The sequence below is a fragment of the Coregonus clupeaformis genome, chromosome 1 (assembly GCF_020615455.1).
Source record: "Coregonus clupeaformis isolate EN_2021a chromosome 1, ASM2061545v1, whole genome shotgun sequence".
In the NCBI taxonomy this organism is placed as follows: domain Eukaryota; kingdom Metazoa; phylum Chordata; class Actinopteri; order Salmoniformes; family Salmonidae; genus Coregonus; species Coregonus clupeaformis.
In genome coordinates this window covers 81,589,537-81,617,150 of record NC_059192.1, presented here as the reverse complement: position 1 = coordinate 81,617,150, position 27,614 = coordinate 81,589,537, and the positions used below count along the sequence as shown (strand labels likewise).

The window sequence follows — 27,614 nt, the reverse complement described above, 5'->3', positions numbered from 1 at the left end:
TTCCGGAGACATTTGAAACCCCACCCTTTAAGGAATACCTGGGATAGGATAAAGTAATCCTTCTACCCCCCCACTCCTTTACTCCAACCCCCCAAACAAAAAACAAAAAACAAACAAAAAAAACATTGTAAAGTGGTTATCCCACTGGCTATAAGGTGAATGCACCTATTTGTAAGTCGCTCTGGATAAGAGCGTCTGCTAAATGACGTAAATGTAAATGTAAATGAAATAACACATATGGAATCATGTAGTAACCAAAAAAGTGTTAAACAAATCAACATCTATTTTATATTTTAGATTCTTCAAAGTAGACACCCTTTGCTTTGATGACATCTTTGTGCACTCTTGGCATTCTCTCAACCAGCTTCATGAGGAAGGCTTTTCCAACAGTCTTGAAGGAGTTCCCACATATATTGAGCACTTGTTGGCTGCTTTTCCTTCACTCTGTGGTCCAACTCATCCCAAACCATCTCAATTGGGTTGAGGTCGGGTGATTGTGGAGGCCAGGTCATCTGATGCAGCACTCCATCACTCTCCTTGGTCAAATAGCCCTTACATAGCCTGGAGGTGTATTTTGGGTCATTGTCCTGTTGAAAAACAAATGATAGTCCCACTAAGCGCAAACCAGATGGGATGGCGTATGGCTGCAGAATGCTGTGGTAGCCATGCTGGTTAAGTGTGCCTTGAATTCTAAATAAATCACTGACAGTATCACCAGCAAAGCACTCCCACACCATCACACCTCCTCCTCCATGCACAGTGGGAACCACACATGCAGAGATCATCCATTCACCTACTCTGCGTCTCACAAAGACACGTCGGTTGGAATCAAAAATCTCCAATTTGGACTCATCAGACCAAAGGACAGATTTCCACCCGTCTAATGATCATTGCGTATGTTTCATGGCCCAAGCAGGTCTCTTCTTCTTATTGGTGTCCTTTCTTTGCAGCAATTTGACCATGAAGGCCTGATTCACGCAGTCTCCTCTGGACAGTTGATGTTGAGATGTGTCTGTTACTTGAACTCTGTGAAGCATTTATTTGGGCTGCAATCTGAGGTGCAGTTAACTTGAATGAACTTATCCTCTGCAGCAGAGGTAACTCTGGGTCTTCCTTTCCTGTGGCGGTACTCATGAGAGCCAGTTTCATCATAGTGCTTGATGGTTTTTGCAACTGCACTTGAAGAAACTTTCAAAGTTCTTAATATTTTCCGGATTGACTGACCTTCATGTCTTAAAGTAATGATGGATTGTTGTTTCTCTTTGCTTATTTGAGCTGTTCTTGCCATAATATGGACTTGGTCTTTTACCAAATAGGGCTATCTTCTGTATACTACCCCTACCTTGTCAGAGCACAACTGATTGGCTCAAATGCATTACGAAGGAAATAAATTCCACAAATTAACTTTTAACAAGGCACACCTGTTAATTTAAGTGTATTCCAGGTGACTACCTCATGAAGCTGGTTGAGAGAATGCCAAGAGTGTGCAAAGCAGTCATCAAGGCAAAGGGTGGCTACTTTGAAAAATATAAAATATAAAATAGATTTTTATGTGTTTAACAAAATTTTGGTTACTAGATGATTCCATATGTGTTATTTTATGGTTTTGATGTCTTCACTATTACTCTAAAATGTAGAAAATAGTAAAAATAAAGAAAACCCTTGAATGAGTAGGTGTTTCCAAACTTTTGACTGGTACTGTATATATATACAGTGGGGAGAACAAGTATTTGATACACTGCCGATTTTGCAGGTTTTCCTACTTACAAAGCATGTAGAGGTCTGTAATTTTTATCATAGGTACACTTCAACTGTGAGAGACGGAATCTAAAACAAAGATCCAGAAAGTCACATTGTATGATTTTTAAGTAATTAATTTGCATTTTATTGCATGACATAAGTATTTGATCACCTACCAACCAGTAAGAATTCGTCTCTCACAGACCTGTTAGTTTTTCTTTAAGAAGCCCTCCTGTTCTCCACTCATTACCTGTATTAACTGCACCTGTTTGAACTCGTTACCTGTATAAAAGACACCTGTCCACACACTCAATCAAACAGACTCCAACCTCTCCACAATGGCCAAGACCAGAGAGCTGTAAGGACATCAGGGATAAAATTGTAGACCTGCACAAGGCTGGGATGGGCTACAGGACAATAGGGCAAGCAGCTTAGTGAGAAGGCAACAACTGTTGGCGTGAGCAGTTATTAGAAAATGGAAGAAGTTCAAGATGACGGTCAATCACCCTCGGTCTGGGGCTCCATGCAAGATCTCACCTCGTGGGGCATCAATGATCATGAGGAAGGTGAGGGATCAGCCCAGAACTACACGGCAGGACCTGGTCAATGACCTGAAGAGAGCTGGGACCACAGTCTCAAAGAAAACCATTAGTAACATTACGCCGTCATGGATTAAAATCCTGCAGCGCACGCAAGGTCCCCCTGCTCAAGCCAGCGCATGTCCAGGCCCATCTGAAGTTTGCCAATGACCATCTGGATGATCCAGAGGAGGAATGGGAGAAGGTCATGTGGTAGTGATGAGACCAAAATAGAGCTTTTGGTCTAAACTCCACTCGCCGTGTTTGGAGGAAGAAGAAGGATGAGTACAACCCCAAGAACACCATCCCAACCGTGAAGCATGGAGGTGGAAATATCATTCTTTGGGGATGCTTTTCTGCAAAGGGGACAGGGACGACTGCACCGTATGGAGGGGAGGATGGATGGGGCCATGTATCGCGAGATCTTGGCCAACAACCTCCTTCCCTCAGTAAGAGCATTGAAGATGGGTCGTGGCTGGGTCTTCCAGCATGACAACGACCCGAAACACACAGCCAGGGCAACGAAGGAGTGGCTCCGTAAGAAGCATCTCAAGGTCCTGGAGTGGCCTAGCCAGTCTCCAGACCTGAACCCAATAGAAAATCTTTGGAGGGAGCTGAAAGTCCGTATTGCCCAGCGACAGCCCCGAAACCTGAAGGATCTGGAGAAGGTCTGTATGGAGCTGAAAGTCCGTATTGCCCAGCGACAGCCCCGAAACCTGAAGGATCTGGAGAAGGTCTGTATGGAGGAGTGGGCCAAAATCCCTGCTGCAGTGTGTGCAAACCTGGTCAAGACCTACAGGAAACGTATGATCTCTGTAATTGCAAACAAAGGTTTCTGTACCAAATATTAAGTTCTGCTTTTCTGATGTATCAAATACTTATGTCATGCAATAAAATGCAAATTAATTACTTAAAAATCATACAATGTGATTTTCTGGATTTTTGTTTTAGGTTCCGTCTCTCACAGTTGAAGTGTACCTATGATAAAAATTACAGACCTCTACATGCTTTGTAAGTAGGAAAACCTGCAAAATCGGCAGCGTATCAAATACTTGTTCTCCCCACTGTATATACTTTTATATATACAATTGCCTTCGGAAATTATTCAGATCCCTTGACTTTTTCCACATTTCGTTGCGTTACAGCGTTATTCTAAAATGGATTATGGACAAAAAAAATAATATTTTTAGCAATCTACACACAATACCCCATAATGACAAAGCGAAAACAGGTTTCTAGAAATGTTTTGCTAATTTATTAAACATAAAAAACAGAAAGACCCTTTGCTATTAGACACAAAATTGAGCTCAGGTGCATCCTGTTTTGATTGATCATCCTTGAGATGTTTCTACAACTTGATTGGTGTCCACCTATGGTAAATTCAATTGATTGGACATGATTTCGAAAGGCACACAACTGTCTATATAAGGTCCCACAGTTGACAGCGCATGTCAGAGCAAAAACCAAGCCATGAGGTTTAAGGAATTGTCCATAGAGCTCCGAGACACAAATGTGTCGAGGCAGATATCTGGGGAAGGGTACCAAAACATTTCTGCAGAATTGAATGTCCCCAAGAACACAGTGGCCTCCATCATTCTTAAATTGAAGAAGTTTGGAAACACCAAGACTCTTCCTAAAGCTGGCCACCCAGCCAAACTGAGCAATGGAGGGAGAAGGGTCTTGGTCAGGGAGGTTACCAAGAACCCGATGGTCACTCTGACAGAGCTCTAGAGTTCCTCTGTGGAGATAAGAGAACCTTCCAGAAGGACAACCATCTCTGCAGCACTCCACCAATCAGGCCTTTATGGTAGAGTGACCAGACGGAAGACACCTCTCAGTAAAAGGCACATGACAGCTCGCTTGGAGTTTGCCAAAAGGCACCTAAAGACTCTCAGACCATGAGAAACAAGATTAAACTCTTTGGCCTGAATGCCAAGCGTCACGTCTGGAGGAAACCTGGCACCATCCCTACGGTGAAGCATGGTGGTGGCAGTATCATGCTGTGGAGATGTTTTTCAGCGGTAGGGACTGGGAGACTAGTCAGGATCGAGGCAAAGATGAACGGATCAAAGTACAGAGAGATCCTTGATGAAACCCTGCTCCAGAGTTCTCATGACCTCAGACTTGGGCGAAGGTTCACCTTCTAACAGGACAACGACCCTAAGCACACAGCCAAGACAACGCAGGAGTGGCTTCGGGACAAGTCTCTGAATGTCCTTGAGTGGCCCAGCCAGAGCTCGGACTTAAACCCGATCTAACATCTCTGGAGAGACCTGAAAATAGCTGTGCAGCGACGCTCCCCATCCAACCTGACAGAGCTTGAGAGGATCTGCAGAGAAGAATAGCTTAGTGGGTAAGAGCGTTGTGCCAGTAACCGAAAGGTCGCTGGTTCTAATCCCTGAGCCGATTAGGTGAAAAATCTGTCGATGTGCCCTTAAGCAAGGCACTTAACCCTAATTGCTCCTGTAAGTCGCTCTGGATAAGAGCATCTGCTTAATGACAAAAGAATGGGAGAAAATCCCCAAATAAAGGTGTGCCAAGCTTGTAGTGTCATACCCAAGAAGACTCGAGGCTGTGATCACTGCTAAAAGGTGCTTCAACAAAGTACTGAGTAAAGGGTCTGAATACTTATGTAAATTTTATATTTCAGTTATTTATTTTTAATAAATTAGCAAACATTTCTAAAAACCTGTTTTTGCGTTGTCATTATGGGGTATTGTGTGTAGATTGAAGAGGTGGGAAAACAACAATTTAATCAATTTTAGAATAAGGCTGTAACCTAACAAAATGTGGAAAAAGTCAAGGGGTCTGAATACTTTCCAAAGACACTGTACACCTGCAGTCTTAAATGACTGTCTTTAATATGTCAACCTTTGCATTTTAAACTTAATTGCTTAAATTAATGCAATAAAAAGTTATTCCATCCGAAAATCAACAACTGCTGTTCCGTATGTACTACAACTTTTCCAAAATAAGGTGGAAATGTATTACTGCCAAGTTCCTCAGGGAACGAGGGAAAAGCCAAAACATTATATCAGCTCTCCCTTGAAATCAAATAAAGTAATGAAAACCATGAACCCATATCATCACAGTGGACTGAACCACTTGGAGCCTGGGAGGGGTATTTCACCGTCCAACATGTTCCTATTTTAGGATGAGCTACAGGCCACGGGTTTACTTTTGGGATTGCCTAGCTTTTGTTTCATATACGTATGTCACAACTGCAGAAAATAATTAATGCAAGCCCCAGGTCTTGGTATCTCTATGGATTTTTTTCCCAACACTTTTTTTTTCGGTTTACAAGGAGACTCAGTCGAGGGCCCAGCAAAGTTCAGTCGAGCTCCCAGCAAAGTTCAGTTAAATAATTCCATTAATTCTTTGCATATGACAGTAGCACAAACAAGGGACTGATAACTACTCTTAATGTCTTCAGTTTGCTACCTGCTGTCTGCCACTGCAGCAGCTTAGATCATAGGAATCTACACACTAGTAGATTATCACATCTATTGAGACATTGATAAAGCACAAAGCTTCAGCGAAAGCTACAACACACCAAAACAAATTGCATGTCAACGAAAATTATTTGAAATTGTACTGAAAGTCCATACTCATCCTATATCCAAATAGGATGCAATAAGGTACTCCAACAGGTGTTACTTGCCTTACAATGCATTAAGCAATTTAATAATAAACCATTTTCAAACAATAAACAATTGATTTAATAATTTCAACGTGAAACCCACTTTAGCATACCGTAGATACACTTTTTGTCATCAAAGGCCCTTGCAGACCCAAATTCAACAAGTATACAAAATGTAGTTTTCACAAAATGGCAAAAGCAACCCCCCGCCACCCCGCCCAACATTTTATTTTACCGGAGGTTAGTGGAGACAGAGTCCTCTTGTCAGTGTCTGCGGTCACCTTCTCATAGGTGCCCTGTGGCCATAGCCTTGGTGAGCTCTAGGCAGAAGAAGAAGCTGGGTTTGGGGAAGAAGTTTCAGCACTGCACCAAATGTTCCTCCTATGAGTGAAAGCCTGCCCTCTCCATCCACTTTCCATCTCTCTCTCTAGCTCTCTCTCTCTCTTTGCCTCTCTCCCCTCTCTCTCTCCGTCTCTCTCTTTTGTTCCTCCCCTCTCTCTCTGTCCTCTCCGACTTTTTAACTGGCCAACAGCCACTCTCGATTATCCTAAAAGAGAGGCAGATAAGAAATATTGAGAGACAGCCCCTTTCTGTCAGTGCCAGGGGAAAATAGTAGTAACAAGGACAGCATGCTTCCAAGCCGCTGAGGGTTTGGATTGTGTACGATGGGTGAGGGTAGAAACATGGAGTCTGGAGGGTTCCGGGAACCAGGGTGGGTTATACATAAGGCTGCATTCGTTCCTTTCCGTTGCTTTGTACCCTAATTTCCTATGGGCCTCCATATCTCCATATTTCCATTGTCATCTCCCCATTATGTGCTAACGGAAGGGACTTACCAAGGTGGACAGCAGGAGATCATCTTCTACAAGTGAGCAATGAACAAGGTGCAAAAAATGACTGTGAAATGGTACCGTTCCTAGTACCCTTACAGCTGAAATTCATCAAAAATGTCCAGCCAAATCTGATATCAGTTGAGAATGTTGTTGTAGACGTCAGTTTTATCATATCTGTTTGAGTTTCCTAACTCTGCAGCATCCTGGCCTGCACCAACTAATGAGACTCCATTTTGGCTTTCTGCACCTAAGTATTACAATGATTAACAGTGGCAGTTTCAGCATACAGGCTGTAATACTCTCAGGGCGGCCCAGTAGACACAATGTTAGGCCTGCAGAATGTAACTCTAATGAGACTAAAAACACACATATTGTACACATCAAGATCACTTCCCAACCTGACCTACTAAGGGAACCAAAGACTCGGTGTAATAACTAAGATAAACTGCACATGAAATGCTGTCCAGATGCTGTAGGAGAATATATGGAATCAAGCATGATCAGCATCTCTTCGAGGAAAAAAGGTGTTTACGCTATTGATACACACTGTTACCTATTAGCTAAATAGTTAAAAAGCTGATGTAATAAAATACTGCTTACTGTTTTGACATGATTGTGCCGTGATAGGGGGGCATCTATGAAAGATAAATGTCTAACATAACCCCATGAAGACAGCTTGCTCATAGAGAGATAAATAATATCAGAAACATGACTGTTTTGTTGAAATGTTGATGATGGAATTTTACAGAAAGTATCTAGCATACCTTTATTTAGTTGTCAAGTCGACAGGAAATTGAGTGGTGCCCTGGAACATTCAGTTAACTCATGAGAGTGGTCTATGAAAAGCACATAGCCCTAAATACATAATCCAACAGAATATTTATTGGTGTTTCACATGGAAAGGTCACCAGCTGATGGGTCAGAAAATAAATCACAAATGATGACGCCATTGTAGTGTACTAGTGAATTTCTAGTATGTTCTCAACATAACAACGTAGTCTGGGCTGTATACTATAAGTGACTAAAATGACAACGTGAAGATCGAAGGTGCCTTCCCAAACTTGACCAGAAATGCTAAATTTTTAAGACTTCACAACTTCAAGGGCCCCAATGAAACTGTTTAATTGCTTTGTCTAATGAACAGGAAACCATTGAGACAGTCGATCATTTCCTCCCAACACTTTGGAGCGTCAATATTAGCTTACATGTACTGGCAGATGATGACATGTCAATTGAAATTCTCCTGACAGTAAATGTCAGGCTGGAATGGTGCACCTCAGATTTGCAGCTGTATATCCCTCTTGGATATGCTCTGATCGAATAGACATGTGGATGAGAGACGTGTAGAACAGGATTCTGTTTCTCCACATGAGATACCTCCATCACCTCCATAACGAAGGCATCATCACCCTCATCCTAAAGGAAAACACTGGAAACTCACAAGCACCATAAGCAAGTGTAGCAAGTTTTGATGTTATACTCATCAAACATAAACCCATCATTAAATTGCTTGAAACAACATACAACCATCTTCCAGCTGCTCAGAGCACTCCAATGCAGCACAGAGAGTTTCTTTGCAAAATCCATTAGACATGTTCCTGTTCTGAAGTCAAGCAGCAGATACTTCCTGAATCAGACCTGTGATACCATGTGTCTCGGCGCACCCTTGTGGTACAGGGCCCACCTGTTGACAATCTTCTGGCAACTGAGTTCCACGCTGGACAAATGGTTAATCTGTGGTTTACACTGCCATGATGGATGACTTTTAAACAGTAACACCTGGAAAACTAGAAAATCCCTGGGAGTCCTGTCGCTCTAGCTATCGAAATGTGAAATGAAGGCTCCTCAACGGGAGTGTTCTGGGCCCGATTTCCCAAAAGCATCTTAAGGCTCAAATGTTCTAACAATGAACTTAGCCTTAAAACACTCGAGTCTAAACCTTTAGAGGGCGATATCTACTAAGCTAACATATGGAATTGTTTTAAGATGGTCATACCATGGATCATTTAGCTATTTGATTTAGAATTTTAGAACCCCCTTGGCTTTACTGCTATTAGCCCATAGAAACGCATTGAATAATACATTCATACATGGAAAAACAGATAGTCCAAAAATAAATCAAAATGAAATATGTTTTGAAGTGCCTGTCCTATATCTGAGAGATATAAGACAACTTTTTAACAAATGTAGACCTATATTTAACCCCTTGAGTTTTGACACATTCTACCCCCTATTCACTTCTGTTCATTTTTACTTCCTGAGTCTTGTGAAGCTTGTGGGCGTCATAGAGCAAAACAGCTGACATGTACGTTTTCGTGAATCCTCTCATGTCTGACAAACACTGATCTCGTGAAGCGACTGTCTACCGCATAGTCGAATGGCCGCCAGTGGCTGATTCAGTGGCTTGAGACGCTGATGTCTTGAAACGTCATGATGTCACTGATTTCAGCGCGGGCCAAATTGATACTCTCCTACATATGGCAACCACTTTTCAGTTTCCGGGTCACGGAAGGGAGGAGGAATTTTGCTCAATTGAGAATCTCCCCTACTCTTCTTACATAGTCTGTAGTATACTTGGGATGGAAGGGCTGGTACCCAAACTGTAGAGAATACCCTATCCCTCTTGCAATGACCACTTTTCCATCTTAATATAATTAATGACATCAATAAGATAATATTATTTTTCTCTTTTGCCCACATAATCCAGGCTCAGACATGTTGGAGTCATTGTAAAATAACACAGGTACATTTTGTTTTGTTGGCTTGTTAGTAATGTGAGCCCATTCCGACGGTTCTTCACGGTTAACTGAAGATGAAATAAAGCATGTCCCTCTCTTTAAACCTTTATTTCACTACCCTCACTTTGAACCTCACCATAACAAACCAGCCTCTTGCTATTGGCACGGTGCATCGGTGGAGTAGTAATGGTTTATAATTCCATGCAATAAACAGCAATTAACATGATCACTTGTGCGGTTAGCCACATACAGTGGGGAGAACAAGTATTTGATACACTGCCGATTTTGCAGGTTTTCCTACTTACAAAGCATGTAGAGGTCTGTAATTTTTATCAAAAATCCAGAAAATCACATTGTATGATTTTTAAGTAATTAATTTGCATTTTATTGCATGACATAAGTATTTGATACATCAGAAAAGCAGAACTTCATATTTGGAAGAGTCTTGGTGTTTCCAAACTTCTTCCATTTAAGAATGATGGAGGCCACTGTGTTCTTGGGGACATTCAATTCTGCAGAAATGTTTTGGTACCCTTCCCCAGATATCTGCCTCGACACATTTGTGTCTCGGAGCTCTATGGACAATTCCTTAAACCTCATGGCTTGGTTTTTGCTCTGACATGCGCTGTCAACTGTGGGACCTTATATAGACAGTTGTGTGCCTTTCGAAATCATGTCCAATCAATTGAATTTACCATAGGTGGACACCAATCAAGTTGTAGAAACATCTCAAGGATGATCAATCAAAACAGGATGCACCTGAGCTCAATTTTGTGTCTAATAGCAAAGGGTCTTTCTGTTTTTTATGTTTAATAAATTAGCAAAACATTTCTAGAAACCTGTTTTCGCTTTGTCATTATGGGGTATTGTGTGTAGATTGCTAAAGATATTTATTTTTTTGTCCATAATCCATTTTAGAATAACGCTGTAACGCAACGAAATGTGGAAAAAGTCAAGGGATCTGAATAATTTCCGAAGGCAATTGTATATATAAAAGTATATACAGTGGGGAGAATAAGTATTTGATACGCTGCCCGATTTTGCAGGTTTTCCTACTTACAAAGCATGTAGAGGTCTGTAATTTTTATCATAGGTACACTTCAACTGTGAGAGACGGAACCTAAAACAAAAATCCAGAAAATCACATTGTATGATTTTTAAGTAATTCATTTGCATTTTATTGCATGACATGAGTATTTGATATATCAGAAAAGCAGAACTTAATATTTGGTACAGATACCTTTGTTTGCAATTACAGAGATCATACGTTTCCTGTAGGTCTTGACCAGGTTTGCACACACTGCAGCAGGGATTTTGGCCCACTCCTCCATACAGACCTTCTCCAGATCCTTCAGGTTTCGGGGCTGTCGCTGGGCATTACGGACTTTCAGCTCCCTCCAAAGATTTTCTATTGGGTTCAGGTCTGGAGACTGGCTAGGCCACTCCAGGACCTTGAGATGCTTCTTACGGAGCCACTCCTTAATTGCCCTGGCTGTGTGTTTCGGGTCGTTGTCATGCTGGAAGACCCAGCCACGACCCATCTTCAATGCTCTTACTGAGGGAAGGAGGTTGTTGGCCAAGATCTCGCGATACATGGCCCCATCCATCCTCCCCTCAATACGGTGCAGTCGTCCTGTCCCCTTTGCAGAAAAGCATCCCCAAAAAATGATGTTTCCACCTCCATGCTTCACGGTTGGGATGGTGTTCTTGGGGTTGTACTCATCCTTCTTCTTCCCCAAACACGGCGAGTGGAGTTTAGACCAAAAGCTATATTTTTGTCTCATCAGACCACATGTCCTTCTCCCATTCCTCCTCTGGATCATCCAGATGGTCATTGGCAAACTTCAGACGGGCCTGGACATGCGCTGGCTTGAGCAGGGGGACCTTGCGTGCGCTGCAGGATTTTAATCCATGACGGCGTAGTGTGTTACTAATGGTTTTCTTTGAGACTGTGGTCCCAGCTCTCTTCAGGTCATTGACCAGGTCCTGCCGTGTAGTTCTGGGCTGATGCCTCACCTTCCTCATGATCATTGATGCCCCACGAGGTGAGATCTTGCATGGAGCCCCAGACCGAGGGTGATTGACCGTCATCTTGAACTTCTTCCATTTTCTAATAATTGCGCCAACAGTTGTTGCCTTCTCACCAAGCTTCTTGCCTATTGTCCTGTAGCCCATCCCAGCCTTGTGCAGGTCTACAATTGTATCCCTGATGTCCTTACACAGCTCTCTGGTCTTGGCCATTGTGGAGAGGTTGGAGTCTGTTTGATTGAGTGTGTGGACAGGTGTCTTTTATACAGGTAACGAGTTCAAACAGGTGCAGTTAATACAGGTAATGAGTGGAGAACAGGAGGGCTTCTTAAAGAAAAACTAACAGGGCTGTGAGAGCCGGAATTCTTACTGGTTGGTAGGTGATCAAATACTTATTAATTACTTAAAAATCATACAATGTGACTTTCTGGATTTTTGTCTTAGATTCCGTCTCTCACAGTTGAAGTGTACCTATGATAAAAATTACAGACCTCTACATGCTTTGTAAGTAGGTGTCACGGTTTCGGCCGAGGCTGCTCCTCCTCCTGGTTCGGGCAGGCTTCGGCGGTCGTCGTCCCCGGAGTACTAGCTGCCACGATCTATGTTTCATGTTCGTTTGGTTTTGTCTTGATGTTGTACACCTGTGTCTTGTTAGTCCTCGTTAGTGTCCTATTTAGTTCTCGTTCAGTGTGTTTGTCTTTGTGTGATTGCTCTTCTGTTTCGTGTTGGAGCTACGTACTTCCCTCCAGTGTTTTGGAGAGGTTTTTCGCACATGTTAGTGCGCTCGTTTGTTTGACGCCTGTGTGCGCCGTTATTTCGCCTTCGGGCTTATTGTGCTTATTTTCTACGTGAATATTGCACTAAAGTCTTTTGGACTGAGCTTCTGCGTCCTGCGCTTGATTCATGCACCACACCCACCTTCAGCGCCCCTTGACAGTAGGAAACCTGCAAAGTCGGCAGTGTATCAAATACTTGTTCTCCCCACTGTAGATTAGTATGATGCGTTGCTGAGGCGAGTGATCAGGCTGACTGAGAAACTCCTAAGTGGAATAACAACCAGATTTTCCATGGAGAGAATTGGCCAGGACAGAACAGAACATTCTCTGAACTGAAGGAACCCCACAGAGCAGAGGAGAGCTCCGCTGCTGCAGCCCAGGATGCAGCAGGCCTGTAGCTACAGCTGAGGTGTCATCAAAAGGATGGGAGAAAAGGATGGCCACCTATGTGGGTCTCTCACAGGGAGAGCTAAGAAACACACTGTAAAGAGGCACAGTACATGAAGACAGGAGAGATCCTTGCATGCTTCCCCACAGGACCTGTCTCTGTCTCCACTCACTGGGCCTGGTATGTGGAACAGAGCAACCCATTTACACTACATAGTAACCCATTTGTATGTTAGGGCTGGATTCAATCCGTTTCGTGGAAGATCTGTGTTAAAATGTAAAGGTAATGCAGCATTTACCGTGAACGCAGTCTCCACTAACACGGGATCATTACCTTTAAATTGAAATCGCTACAGTATAGCAAGGATCTTCCACAATACTTCTGCAATAAGGATTGAATCCAGCCCTTAACCTACACTCAGGAAAGAGATCTGAGAAGAAGAAGAAGAGAAGAAGAAGAAGAAGAAGAAGAAGAAGAAGAAGAAGAAGAAGAAGAAGAAGAAGAAGAAGAGGGAGGAGGAGCAGGAGGAGGGAGAAGAAGAGGCATTACATGATAAATATATGTTTTGATTGTATTTTGCATGTGAGCAAAATACAGATTTCACAACAGAAGCACATCCAACACAGATGTTAATTCATTCTCAAATGTGAGAACAGACCTGTTGATGTTGTGGAAGTTATGATTCGTTTTCGTGTTTGTCTACAATCATAAGCATATTTAGGGCTCCTGAGTGGCGCAGCGGTCTAATGCACTGCATCTCAATGTTTGAGGCATCACTACAGACCCCCTGGTTCGATTCCAGGCTGTATCACAACCGGCCGTGATTGGGAGTCCCATAGGGCAGCGCACAATTGGTCCGGATTTGGCCGGTGTAGGCCGTTATTGTAAATAAGAATTTGTTCTTAATTGACTTGCCTTGTTAAATAAAAAAAATTTAAACATATTTTCACTTAAAGATATGCAAGCAAACATCTTGTGAAATGTACAGGCATTTAGACATTGTTTCATTACAGAATGTAAATAAAACACATGGGACTCATACATTTAACAAGATAGAAGTCTCAATCTACCAGATATAGAGTAATGCATGTCAGCAATAACTGTCTAGGCCTGAAACACAAACAAAAACAGGCACACAATGTGTACTGTTCTTTATTATTCACATTTATGTTCCAGATCTTTCCACTATAATAGGTTGTTTTGTTGGTTACTTCATAATGAACCAACATTATGCCTTCTGGATAACAATTAAACCCTATAGTAACAAGGCATAAAAAAACGTGTTATAATAATCAAATAACGCGGCAGGTAGCTTAGTGGTTAAGAGTGTTGTGCCAGTAACCGAAAGGTCGCTGGTTCAAATCCCCGAGCCGACTAGGTGAAAAATCTGTCGATGTGCCCTTGAGCAAGGCACTTAACCCTAATTGCTCCTGTAAGTCGCTCTGGATAAGAGCGTCTGCTAAATGAATGTAAATAAATAAAATAAAATAAATAATGACTTCACAGCTGATGTCAGTTTATGACAACTGACATTAGGCACTTTCTGACACAAACTGTTATTTTGAAAAGACATTAAACTATATCAGTATACTGCTAGCCATAACAGTAACCGTTGGCTAACGGTAGCTGCTTGCAAGAAGAGTAATCACTGGCTGCTAGCCATAACAGAAACCGTTGGCTAACAGTAGCTGCTAGCCAAAAGAGTAACCGTTGGCTAACATTAACTTCTAGCCATAACAGTAACCGTTGGCTAACAGTAACTGTTATTGATTTAAGTAACTAGCATGCTTCAACAGAATTGTGATAAACACTTTGCTGAACAATTTGTTTAATAATGAATTGTACACTTGATTTGGTATTCCATAATAATATAATATTCTCAATAATATATCATAATAACAAAGAAAACAGTGAAGGAATTGTTGTAGTAAAATAAGTTAGTAATCGTTTTTTGGGCTTCTATTATAAAGAAAAGTGACATTTGAAGACAACTAGGACCAGTTTTAATAAAATGTGTCAAATAAACTTTCTTACATAATATATGGCTATTGGTGTATTTTTCTAATGAACCATGACAATGGAATGTTGTTTTAAGGCCTACAGTACAAGTTTCTAGAGCAGATTTGTTCGAGAAAGTCAAATGGGTGAATCTCAGTTTTTCGGGGTTGAGATTGGATGCATATTTACATTGAAGCATTTTGACTTTGATTTTAATACATTTACAGTATCAACAAAAAATCTCTTCTCTCTCCCAATCCACCTCTCACCCACCCCCCTCTCCTCCTCTCCCCCTTTCATAATCCATCAACGCAGTTTGGTCAAAAGTTTTCTCTTTGCCTCTATGGGCGTCTTCTCAACCTCTGGGGTGCATTCTAAGGTGATCCGTTGGTTGTGTTGTTGTTTAGCAGAGCGCACCCAGTGGTTTGACACATGCCTGGGACTCCTCGGAGTCCTGGGTGACCTCTTAGTCCAGGCCGGCCTACATGGCCTCTCTCGCCCTCTCGTCCTGGTGTGCCATTGAAGGCTCTGCCAGGTCTTCCACGTTGGCCTGGTGGGTAAAGGAGGGGAAATGGCTGTTAGATACTATTGTGGGTAAAGAATGACTGGACCTACCAACTACTACACAGTTTTGAGAGTTTGCAGTAGACTTTATATCGACTTCTGGAAAAAAAATATTATTCAACATGCCCCCTTCTGCTTACCAAGAAACCAGCATCTGTTGTTATATAATAATTACAATAGAACTGGGCCTGTCAAAGCTATTGTTGGATTTCCTTTGATAAGCTGTAAACGATTATTCAGACGATAAAAAGGATGCAATGTGAAATGTGACGTTACCCTTTGGGCCCTGGTCTCCGATATAGCCAGGTAGGCCATGACCCTTCGCTCCCTGGTCTCCTTGGTCTCCTTGATCACCTGGGAACAAGACACAATGTTCTCACAACATGATGGACAACAGGAAAACCCATGAATGTACCACCCCCAAATCTGAATGCCCCCGGGACAGAGCTGGTACACAGGAACACGCTGTTCATGTTGATTAACAACCATGTGTTACTGAGATCATTGCTGGATACATTTATAAAATGCCTTGTAAATATTCTTCAATTTCATTAGCTTGGCTGGGGAAATGTACCATAAGTGTGACTTCATTGTTAGGCCCTAAATCAATACATTAGAATTCACCACGAGAACACACACAATGCCATACTTAGTTATGGCTATACAGTACATCTGCACCATTCAACTTTTGGTTGACATGGTATTTCTTTTCATATTTGTAGGCAAAGTAAGAACCAGTTATGTTGTTTACTTTTAAGCAAATACATATTGATGCACGTCATGACTAATCTAAACATACTGTCATGGGACCGATTCCGACCCTAGTTAAGCGCGTGTAAATGGAACATAATTTTGTTTTTATGCACTTTTCTCTCTATACCTATTCTGACCATGAACTTAAGCATAAGAATAACATTCTATTCACCAGCTATTCATTTGGGGTGGAGATCGAAAAAATGAAGGTGTGGCAGAGGTGGAGATTGAATAAATGAAGGTGTGGCCGAGGTGTGTCTACAGATTTACAGTATTCTGACCTTGACTTAATTCCCTAATAATTCCACCAAGAGACCATGAATAAGGTCTAGCAAACCAAACAGTTCCAAGTGGAAAAAGCATCTACTTTATTTTTTCCGATAGTAATAACACCATTCTCCATGCACTGTAATTTACAACTTGATAAGAGCTATTGATAAGAGCTAGGTAAATTAGTAATCCGTTTGGATAAGGGCATTGTAAATATAAATGATACTTGTTTTAGATATATTTTACCTTATAATCGCTAGAGACAAATGTAAAATCAGTCACATGGCAGCAAACTGAAGCATATCAACATATCAACTTTCCCACAGTAAAGTCTATGAAATGCTGTGCCATTATGCAGAATTTTGATTGTACAGCCTTTTAATTTGCAGGGAAGGGCACTCTCGAATGTGTTAATTATAGGCTACCCCGACTTTCTCTGTTTCCTATTTCTATCATGTTAAATATTAGCCACTATCAGTATCGACACTCAGTAGGCCTAATAACCACACATACAGTGCATTCGGAAAGTATTCAAACCCCTTGACATTTTCCACATTTTGTTACATTACAGGCTTAATCTAAAATGGATTAAATTGTTTGTTTTTTCAACATCAATCTACACACAATACCCCATAATGACAAAACAAAAACTGTTTTTTAGAAATTGTAGCAAATTTATAAAAAAATAGAAAACGGAAATATGCCATTTACATAAGTATTCAGACCCTTTACTCAGTACTTTGTTGAAACACCTTTGGCAGTGATTACAGTCTTGAGTCTTCTTGGGTATGACACTACAAGCTTGGCACAGCTGTATTTGGGGAGTTTCTCCCATTCTTCTCTGTAGATCCTCTCAAGCCCTGTCAGGTTGGATGGGGAGCGTCGCTGCACAGCTATTTTCAGGTCTCTCCAGAGATGTTCGATCGGGTTCAAGTCCGGGCTCTGGCTGGGCCACTCAAGGACATTCAGAGATTTGTCCCGAAGCCACTCCTGCGTTGTCTTGGCTGTGTATTTAGGGTCATTGTCCTGTTGGAAGGTGAACCTTCGCCTCAGACTGAGGTCCTGTGAACTCTGGATCAGGTTTTCATCAAGGATCTCTCTGTACTTTGCTCCATTCATCTTTCCCTTGATCCTGACTAGTCTCCCAGTCCCTGCCAGATGTGACGCTTGGCATTCAGGCCAAAGAGTTCAATCTTGGTTTCATCAGACCAAAGAATCTTGTTTCTCATGGTCTGAGAGTTTAGGTGCTGTCATGTGCCTTTTACTGAGGAGTGGCTTCCGTCTGGCCACTCTACCATAAAGGCATGATTGGTGGAGTGCTGCAGAGATGGTTGTCCTTCTGGAAGGTTCTCCCGTCTCCACAGAGGAACTCTGGAGCTATGTCAGAATGACAATCGGGTTCTTGGTTACCTCCCTGACCAAGGCCCTTCTCCCCCGATTGCTCAGTTTGGCTGGGCGGCCAGCTCTAGAAAGAGTCTACTTGTGTGTAGACTGATGAGGAAAAAGTGTAATTCATTTTAGGCTGTAACATAACATAATGTGGAAAAAGTCAAGGGGTCTGAATACTTTCCGAATGCACTGTATTCAACTGCCAATTTACTGTTAGTTCCCTTCAGTTGGTATAGCCTACATTATCATTCCATTTAATTACATTGTTTAGTTTACCTTCATTTGCTTCCTGTGTAAATGCCGTCACGGTCATGTGGTTGTTGCTGAGGATCATTAGTAACAGTTGATAATATTTAAAAAAGACATGAAGGCTAATTCAATCGTTATGGAGCGGAGCGCAGACCAAGCCATAACAGTTTGAACCCGACGTATGGAACAATATTTGGCCCTGTCGTCACACAGTTCCATGGTTAGTACAGGCAATAGACGAGGGTATAGCCTACTATTGTACACTATTCTCCCTATTATAATTATATGTACACTAATCTTCCAACATTACCATAGGTTGAAGAACTGAATGTGGCAATTTTCAGAATGAATCAAAGCACAGTTCTTTCTTTCATGCGTAAAGGCTCTCCAAAACTGTTTTTTATGATTCATAAATACTTTCCTAAACCTAAAGAATGTATAAGATCAGAGTATTTTTACATCTATCAATTGGTGCTGAAACAGAGACGAATATGCATATACTGTATTTAAATGGCTTTCTTTCATTGATACCAAATATCTGAACCTGTTCTTTCAAGTCTGTTGACAAATATCTAACTAAAAGGTACAGCATATTTAAAGGGATGGCTTAAGATAAATGTACTGAAAACCCTATTGAATGAAAACTCCACAAGAAAATCTGTTGGCCAGCAAGTGGGAGGGTTTTCAGTGGTTGAATTAAATGTATTCAGAGTGCGCAAGGTAGCCACACCTGCAGAGCGTGTTAAATGAGTCTGAATACCAAATACTGAAAAGTGCGTAGGAAAGGTGTGTGTAGGAAAGGAGTTAATTCCTAAGTCGGAATCGGTCCCCATGGTGAACAGCAATGGCTAACATATAGACACATACATTTTCAGCATCAAAGATCAATGCAGAGATCAATTTCGTTCTGGCAGTCATTCATTTGTACAGTATTTCTCACCTGGCTGTCCTTGTTTGCCTGCGTCTCCAGCCTCCCCATAGAATCCTGGTTGTCCGATCTCTCCATTTACACCGCTTATACCATTACCGCCCTAAAATCACAACAATCAATAGACTTGAGTGAGGTGCAGAGCTTTGACAGAGATAAAATGTTATACATCTACACAATCAGATTTGTGGTTCCTGATCGCTGGTTGGTTTTCGAAGATCACAACAGGGGGCTTGACAGAAGTATTTGTATACATTTGTGGTTTCATGAACTTTTATCAGCCTGATAAATTCTGTGGTACACTCTTAGAAAAAAAGGTGCTATCTAGAACCTTAAAGGTTTCTTCGGCTGTCCCCATAAGATAACCCTTTGAAGAACCCTTTTTTGGTTGCAGGTAGAACCCTTTTGGGTTGCATGTAGAACCCTTTCTACAGAGGGTTCTACATGGAACCCAAAAAAATTATACCTGGAACCAAAAAGGGTTCTACCTGGAACCAAAAAGGGTTCTCCTATGGGGACAGCAGAAGAACACTTTTGGAACCCTTTTTTTCTAAGAGTGTAGAAAACGTTATTTTGGGGAACCTGAACAGGGTCTGTCTCATTGCGTAATACATTTGGAAAAAGCTTTCCACTCCAGGGATGCTGGTGAATTCCTTCAAGAACCGTTCAACATAGAGCAAGTGCCTCGTCTGTGACTTCTTATTTGTCTTCACGGGGACGTGGAAAGTCTGAATGTTTTCATTCCAATCTATACTGCCAAATACTATGGCTCTCTCACTCCAGGTTGCTTGCAATATGTAAGCATTTTACTTGGCCTGGGAAACACAGAAACACAATAACGTATGGAGTGTGCACTTCAACAGTGTTCCTGAGCAAAACAACCTATATGTGTAATGTGCTTAAAGTAATATTCTTGGCATCTTCCAGACAAGTAGAGGAATTCTAAGAATAAAACACACACACACACACACACACACACACACACACACACACCCACTGACAGCATAGTAACCCTAACACATGACACTCACTGGAGGTCCCGGTGGTCCCTTCTGTCCTGTGGGACCGGGGGCACCCATGGGGACGTCCCCATAGAGTGGGCACACGGCGGCACACGTCCTCTTCACAGAGTTGGCAAAGGTGGACATCTGTTCCAGCACCACTCTCTTGCAGACCTCAATAACGTGTTGAGCGGAGAGGGTTGGGCCCTGTAGAAACAAATTATGATGGCATCCATTACTTGGAGATTACTCAACAGTGGGACGACGACATGCAATATGGAATATAACATTACAGGACAGGGCAGGCCCAACCAACGGCATGCAAGGCTCTGTGAGGAAATGGGTGGGTGTACGTAATGAACGGAGAGAAACACAGCCAACAATTTTTTGTTAGGCACATTATAGATTTACAGCCATACAAAATGCAACTCTTGCTGTGAGTCACAAAAAAAACAACTCTAATGAGAAACCATTTACAAGCGTTCTCGACACTGTTACCACATATGGTCTATGCCAACCGCTATAATGAGTAAGTCTGTCAGAACAGCTCTGATGACGTTAGTGTGGGGTATCGGTTACATACTTTTTATCAAAGAAAACAGAAGATAGTTGGCATATTAGAGCAATGCAGGTTAGAAATATGGTGGCTTGTTTTGAATGCATCAGTCAGTGGATCAGTCAGTGTAAAATGATGGGAGCCAATAGTGTCACTGTTTGCGCAACACAATTGAAAGCAGGTTCCAGGCTCTCTTATCACTAGTGGTTGTTGGTGAGTCATCCATTGCATGTGTGACTTTTGAGAGTTTTACTATGTGAGACATACAGTATACAGTATATGTAAAGGTACTGGCTTCGTCTTATCTTCCATTTCAAACCCAGACAGTCAGTAAATAGGCCTCCTTTGATATCCAACGCTTGTGTGGCACTCGCCCAAAACAAATTAAGTTACTTGACCTTTTCAGATCTTGCTGAACATGGCACTTTCTGTACTTACCGGTGGCCCTGGTGGACCCTGAAACCCGACTGGTCCTCTGTCCCCCCGGACCCCCTTAGTGCCGACTGGGCCTGTGCGTCCAGGCTCACCCCCTGGCCCACGCGTCCCCCGACCACCGTGGGGACCCTGTGCACCCACGTTTCCAACCTAAAGCACAGACAGAGCATCAACAGAAATGTTCTGTAATACACACACAACATACTGATAGGTTGTTAAATGCCCAGGACTGAACTACAATTCCTCTCACATGGTCCCCATTTGGTAGAGCACACAGACATAACCCACTGGGCACAAACTGGTTGAATCAACGTTGTTTCAACATAATTTGTCTATATATTGTGACGTGGAATCTACATTGAAAATACATTGGATTTGAAAAAAGTAATCAACATAAACTGATGTTTTGTGGGTGAAATTTCACCCACAGGATTTTGTCATCATGGTAACCAAATTTCAACATTGACAAACCTTGTATGAAATATGTTGAATTTGTACATTTTCAACGTTATATCCAAAATCTGAAAAAAAAACAATAGGCTGGGCAGCACCTCCTACTGGATAATGGATCTATCTACAGCTATCCTTTGATCTCCCATCCAAGGTTTTAACCAAGCCCTGCTTAGCTGTGATACTGTATTTGTCACTGACTATTACCAATGTGCTATTGTGAGAATGATTGTTGAGAAATCTCTACTTAAAAACGAAATAGATTCACTGTTGCTATCGAAGTCATTCCAAACAGAGCAAATGAAATGAAATGTGACCATACTTTATCACTTATAGTATATCATTAATGATACTATTTAGGCCTATAACATTTGCAAAGTCATCAACAGCAATTGTTTCAATTCAACCCAGAATTCAACTAAAAATAGACAATACAATAGGCCTAGGATTTCAAGCTCTGGTTGATATTAAATCAAATGATATTTAGTGATATTGAATTGTGTTTGGTTGTCCACGCAACAAAATATCAACTGCTTGGATAGTTCCATCTGACTTAGTCTGGCTTTAATTCCAGTTTGTATACAAATTAATCATTGATATGTTGGATTCACGTCTCCATCTCAACCAAAAATCGAAGTTAAAGAATTGGGCTGATGGTCTGGGGGTAAAAGCTATCTTACAGTTTTGCCATGATGCTCCTATACTGCCCGCATCTGAGTGATGGCAATGGAGAGAACAGGCCATGGCTCGGATGGCTGGCGTCCCTAATGATCTTCTTGGCCTTCCTGCGACACCTGGTGTTGTAGGTGTCCTGGAGGGCAGGCAGTGTGCACCCAATGGTACAGTACGTTCAGCTGAGTGTACCACCCTCTGTAGCGCCTTGCGGTCCGTGGTGGTGGAGTTGCCGTACCAGGCTGTGAGGCAGCCCGACAGTATGCTCTCGATGGTGCTCCTGTAGAACACAGTGAGGGCCCTCTGGGACAGGCCGAATTTCTTCAGAATCCTGAGGTTGACGAGTCGCTGTCGTGCCTTCTTCCCCACAGTGTCCATGTGGGTGTGCACAGCCTGGTTCCTCCTGAAGTCCACAATCAGCACCTTTGCTTTTCTGACTTTGAGGGAGAGGTTGTTTACCTGGCACCACGCCGTCAGAGTGCCTACCTCCTCCCTGTAGGCCGTCTCGTCGTTGTTGGTAATCAGGCCTACTACTGTCGTTGTTATCAGTATGTGCAAAGCTGATGCAGACATACCCAAGACGACTCAAAGCTGTAATCGCCGCCAAAGGTGCTTCTACAAAGTATTGACTCGGGGGTGTAAATACTTATGTAAATTAGATATTTATGTATTTCATTTTCAATACATTTGCAAAATGTTCTAAAACATATTTTCTCTTTGTCATCATGGGGTATTGTGTGTAGATGGGTAAGAGAAATTCAGGCTGTAACACAACAAAATGTGGAATAAGTCAAAAGGTATGAATACTTTCTGAAGGCACTGTAGATATGGTTATGTAGAACACAATTCTTCTTACCAATGACTCTGTCGTCCCCATTTTGTTTTATGTGACTATGGCAACGCAAAGAAAGCATATCTTACCTCTCCTTTGGGGCCCTTTTCTCCTTTTTCTCCCTATGGAAAGTAAGTAAACCCAGAGTGAGTACAGATAGATATCTTGGGCTTCATGAATACTGTTCAAGATGAAGTAGAAACAATTGAATACAATGAAATTATATATATGAAAATCAAAACAATAGTATAAGTACCTTTGCACCGTTGACACCTTGGATCCCTTCAATGCCTGTATCTCCCTGGAAGATACAATTGAAACAAAACAGATGATTAGAATGTCATGGCACATTTGACTTAAAACATATTTTTCACAGACTGTCTGTCTGTCTGAACATGTAGTCCTCGTGGACTGAAACACAACACAGCATGTCCTTGCTACCTTCTTTGACTCTAATTCCTCTGATCTATAGGACAGTGTTTCTCTCACGTCCATTAATCTCTACTACTCTTTGATGGCCCACAAATCTTTGCCATCTTCTTTTTCTCATCCAGGAGCAGGATGTGTGTGTGTGTGTGTGTGTGTGTGTGTGTGTGTGTGTGTGTGTGTGTGTGTGTGTGTGTGTGTGTGTGTGTGTGTGTGTGTGGGTGGGTGTATAGTCAACGTGTCCCCAGAGTCCTTCGCCTCTGTCCTGATGAATGTCAAATGTCAAATGAACATGTACTTCAGAACTACTGCAAAAACAACTTTGTTTTATAGGGGACATCATGTTCCAACAACAGCAGGCCAGTCCATGTCTCCCTTTAGACTCTGTATCAGTCTGATGTCTTCATAACAATTACAAGTACAGTACACAAAGAATGCCAAGAAAATTAGATGCAAAGTGCCAAATGCCTAATTCACAGCAACTCTATTTAATGTTCCTGGGAGAGTGATTAATAACATTTGAATGAAGCATTACTGAGGTTGTGTGTAAAACTAAAGTCAATAACATGATTTAGAATTTTGAAAAAAACAAATAAGAGTTACTAAACAAATAGATTAAGGCTTGTACAAATACTGATTTAACTTTCTTAATCCATGTAGCCTTGTGAGGGCTTTTAAAGCCAGCACGAAAGGCTCTTGAAATAGGTTCTATTCTGATTTGAGAGCTGACACTGGAAAGAGAACAGAGAAGCTCATGGTTTTACTCACACTCCTTGTAGTCTGACGCCAATACGAGCCAACTAATGACGCAGCCAACATGGAGTGTGCTATGCACCGCAGTGCAGTGGGAATTGTCTCTCATCAGACAGGATCAAACTTCAAAAACACGTTGAAAGTCCTATATTTGATCTACACATCCAGGGTTTTATATATACAGCTCTGCAGTCTGCATGAGTGAACATTGTTTTGTGCCGTAATGTTTTTACATGTTTTGAAATGCATGAACAGCTGCATTAATTGATCTCATTGAAAGTCAGATGTTTGATCTAACTACATCCGGGGTTCTATGGAATCTGCATTGTTCTCACTCTACATGAGACAAAGTGGTTTCACGGCGTGAAAAAATGTACATGTTTCCTAATGCATAAACAGACACATTGATTGTATAACGCACATATGATTGAGAGGATTGTAAGAAACCTATCCTGTAACCACCTATAACAGGCCCTGTCCAGACCACATGGTACAAAGAAAGCTTTGAGTTTGGTATCAACAGGCAATTAAACAGCTAGAACCAGCCCTGAACAGGCCCCCGGGGGATTTAGCACCTACGTTAACCTCAGGTTCAGAGGGGGAGAGAATAGGATATTCTGTGAAACAAGTCATGGCTCTGCTGTGAAAGCCAGTTTGTCACCGCTAGTGAACATGCCTTAAGAGCAGAGCAGCCATTTGAGAATCAAGGAGAAGAGGAGAGCCAGTCAGGCAATGAGGACTACAGTGCCTTGCAAAAGTATTCACCCCCCTTGGCGCTTTTCCTATTTTGTTGCATTACAACCTGTAATTTAAATGGATTTTTATTTGGATTTCATGTAATGGACATACACAAAATAGTCCAAATTGGTAAAGTGAAATGAAAAAAATAACTTGTTTAAAAAAAAAAAAAAAGTATACAAAATAAATAACGGAAAAGTGGTGCGTGCATATGTATTCACCCCCTTTGCTATGAAGCCCCTAAATAAGATCTGGTGCAACCAATTACCTTCAGAAGTCACATAATTAGTTAAATAAAGTCCACCTGTGTGCAATCTAAGTGTCACATGATCTGTCACATGATCTCAGTATATATACACCTGTTCTGAAAGGCCCCAGAGTCTGCAACACCACTAAGCAAGGGGCACCACCAAGCAAGCGGCACCATGAAGACCAATGAGCTCTCCAAACAGGTCAGGGACAAAGTTGTGGAGAAGTACAGATCAGGGTTGGGTTATAAAAAAATATCAGAAACGTTGAACATCCCACGGAGCACCATTAAATCCAATATAAAAAAATGGAAAGAATATGGCACCACAACAAACCTGCCAAGAGAGGGCCGCCCACCAAAACCCACAGACCAGGCAAGGAGGGCATTAATCAGAGAGACAACAAAGAGACCAAAGATAACCCTAAAGGAGCTGCAAAACTCCACAACGGAGATTGGAGTATCTGTCCATAGGACCACTTTAAGTCGTACACTTCACAGAGCTGGGCTTTATGGAAGAGTGGCCAGAAATAAGCCATTGCTTAAAGAAAAATGTTTTGGTGTTTGCCAAAAGACAAGTGGGAGACTCCCCAAACACATGGAAGAAGGAATTGAAGGAATGATGGATGGCGCTACATACAGGGAAATTCTTGAGGAAAACCTTTTTTAATCTTCCAGAGATTTGAGACTGGGACAGAGGTTCACCTTCCAGCAGGACAATGACCCTAATCATACCGCTAAAGCAACACTTGAGTGGTTTAAGGGGAAACATTTAAATGTCTTGGAATGGCCTAGTCAAAGCACAGACCTCAATCCAATTGAGAATCTGTGGTATGACTTAAAGATTGCTGTACACCAGCGGAACCCGTCCAACTTGATGGAGCTGGAGCAGTTTTGCCTTGAAGAATGGGCAAAAACCCCAGTGGCTAGATGTGCCAAGCTTATAGAAACATACCCCAAGAGACTTGCAGCTGTAATTGCTGCAAAAAGTGGCTCTACAAAGTATTGACTTTGGGGGGGTGAATAGTTATGCACGCTCAAGTTTTCTGGTTTTTTTGTCTTATTTCTTCTTTGTTTCACAGTAAAAATATTTTGCATCTTCAAAGTGGTAGGCATGTTGTGTAAATCAAATGATTCAAACCCCCCAAAAATCCATTTTAATTCCAGGTTGTAAGGCAAGAAAATAGGAAAAATGCCAAGGGGGGTGAATACTTTCGCAAGCCACTGTAAGTGAATCATCCACTTTTTTTGTTGTTGTTCCGCCCTGGTCATAGGGATTGATGTGGGGTGGTTGACAGGTGAATGGGGGGTAGTGGGCTACAGAAGCTCTGTCTGTGGTGACACATGAACCCTCAAGAACCGTCAGCAGTAACCTGACCATTGTATCCGGCTGCTCTGTAAAATGACCAAAAATGCAAAGAAAGGACAGGTAAACCATTTTGTCTGTGCACATCTCTGGATTTTGATTTAAAGTAGGTCTAGTGTTTCGTCTAGTGTTGTAACATAGTCGTGAAATGTTGGTACTGTATTGAATACAGTAGCAAGTCTCATGATCAAATCAGTTAGTTTAAAGATGTGCTTTTATGTAACATTCTGAAGAACGTCATCTAAACTCACTGACACTTACAGTATATTGGTCACCAGTTTTACCATAGCTTTGAGAACACAGAGATATATGATGCCAATGTTATGTGATCTAGGTGTAGACTCGGACAGGGCTAATGAATGTCTTGATACTTGACTTCATCATTCGAGTGCTATCACACTTCATTATAGAACTTCCTACATGTTGCTCTTCTAGCAGTACAGTAGGTGAAAAACATTGATTACCTTGGGGCCTGGCCGTCCAGCTACTCCCACATGCCCCTGTTGGAGAAATTACATGTTTTAGTGGTTTGGAGAGATTAATTTGTATTTCAAATAGTTTACAAAGAGTCATCCGGAACACTCACGACAGGTCCTGGGGGTCCAATAAATCCAGGTCTTCCTGGCTTTGCTGCTGATCCCTTATAACCTCTGGGGCCCTGGAGAGAGAAGCATTTCTTAAATTTAGCAGAGGGATCACTTAATTTTCACAGTAGAAAATTATCCTGTAGGATGGCAAATGACTGTACACAGACATCTGTTGAGAAGGATACATTTAATAGTGCTACTCCTCAATACTCCTCCTTGAATGCAATGGGTCTTTAAAGTGAGACGTGTGAAGATTTGTATTTGTATTTATTATGGATCCCCATTAGCTGCTGCCAAGGGTGTCCAGCAAAATTAAGGCAGTTATACAAAACATTACAATACATTCACAACAGATTTCACAACACATTAAGTGTGTGCTCTCAGGTCACTACTCTACTACCACAAAATCCATGTGTACGTGTGTATATAGTGCGTATGTTAACGTGTGTGTGTGTATGCATGTGTCTGTGCCTGTGTTTGTGTCTCTTCACAGTCCCTGCTGTTCCTTAAGGTGTATTTGTATCTATTTTTTGTCTGATTCTACTGCTTGCATCAGTTACCTGATGTGGAATAGAGTTCCATGTAGTCATGGCTCTATGTAGAGCTGTATCCCAGTAGTTCAAACAGACAGCTCGGTGCATTCAACAATGTCAATACCTCTCACAAAGTAGTGATGAAG

The 27,614-nt window shown here is 41.8% G+C and overlaps 2 protein-coding genes across 3 annotated transcripts in view; both read right to left on the bottom strand.

Annotated features, from left to right (window-relative positions):
- Positions 1-6,400, bottom strand: part of LOC121575089 (collagen alpha-1(XXI) chain) — a 117,210-nt gene extending 110,810 nt beyond the window's left edge. For both annotated transcript variants that reach the window (XM_041887930.2, XM_041887939.2), the window contains exon 1: positions 6,194-6,400. The gene's annotated coding sequence lies outside the window, so the exon portion shown is untranslated. The remainder of the gene's footprint in view (positions 1-6,193) is intronic.
- Positions 6,401-14,532: 8,132 nt separating this feature from the next.
- The window catches only part of LOC121575083 (collagen alpha-3(IX) chain-like), a 29,431-nt gene continuing 16,349 nt past the window's right edge, over positions 14,533-27,614 (bottom strand). The window contains exons 19-27 of the mRNA XM_041887916.2: positions 26,935-27,006; positions 26,813-26,848; positions 23,075-23,119; positions 22,908-22,940; positions 20,868-21,014; positions 19,904-20,080; positions 18,885-18,975; positions 15,560-15,637; positions 14,533-15,269 (exon numbers count right to left, since the gene is read on the bottom strand). Of these exons, the coding sequence (XP_041743850.2) occupies positions 15,094-15,269; positions 15,560-15,637; positions 18,885-18,975; positions 19,904-20,080; positions 20,868-21,014; positions 22,908-22,940; positions 23,075-23,119; positions 26,813-26,848; positions 26,935-27,006 (855 nt within the window). The 3' untranslated portion in view covers positions 14,533-15,093. The remainder of the gene's footprint in view (positions 15,270-15,559; positions 15,638-18,884; positions 18,976-19,903; positions 20,081-20,867; positions 21,015-22,907; positions 22,941-23,074; positions 23,120-26,812; positions 26,849-26,934; positions 27,007-27,614) is intronic.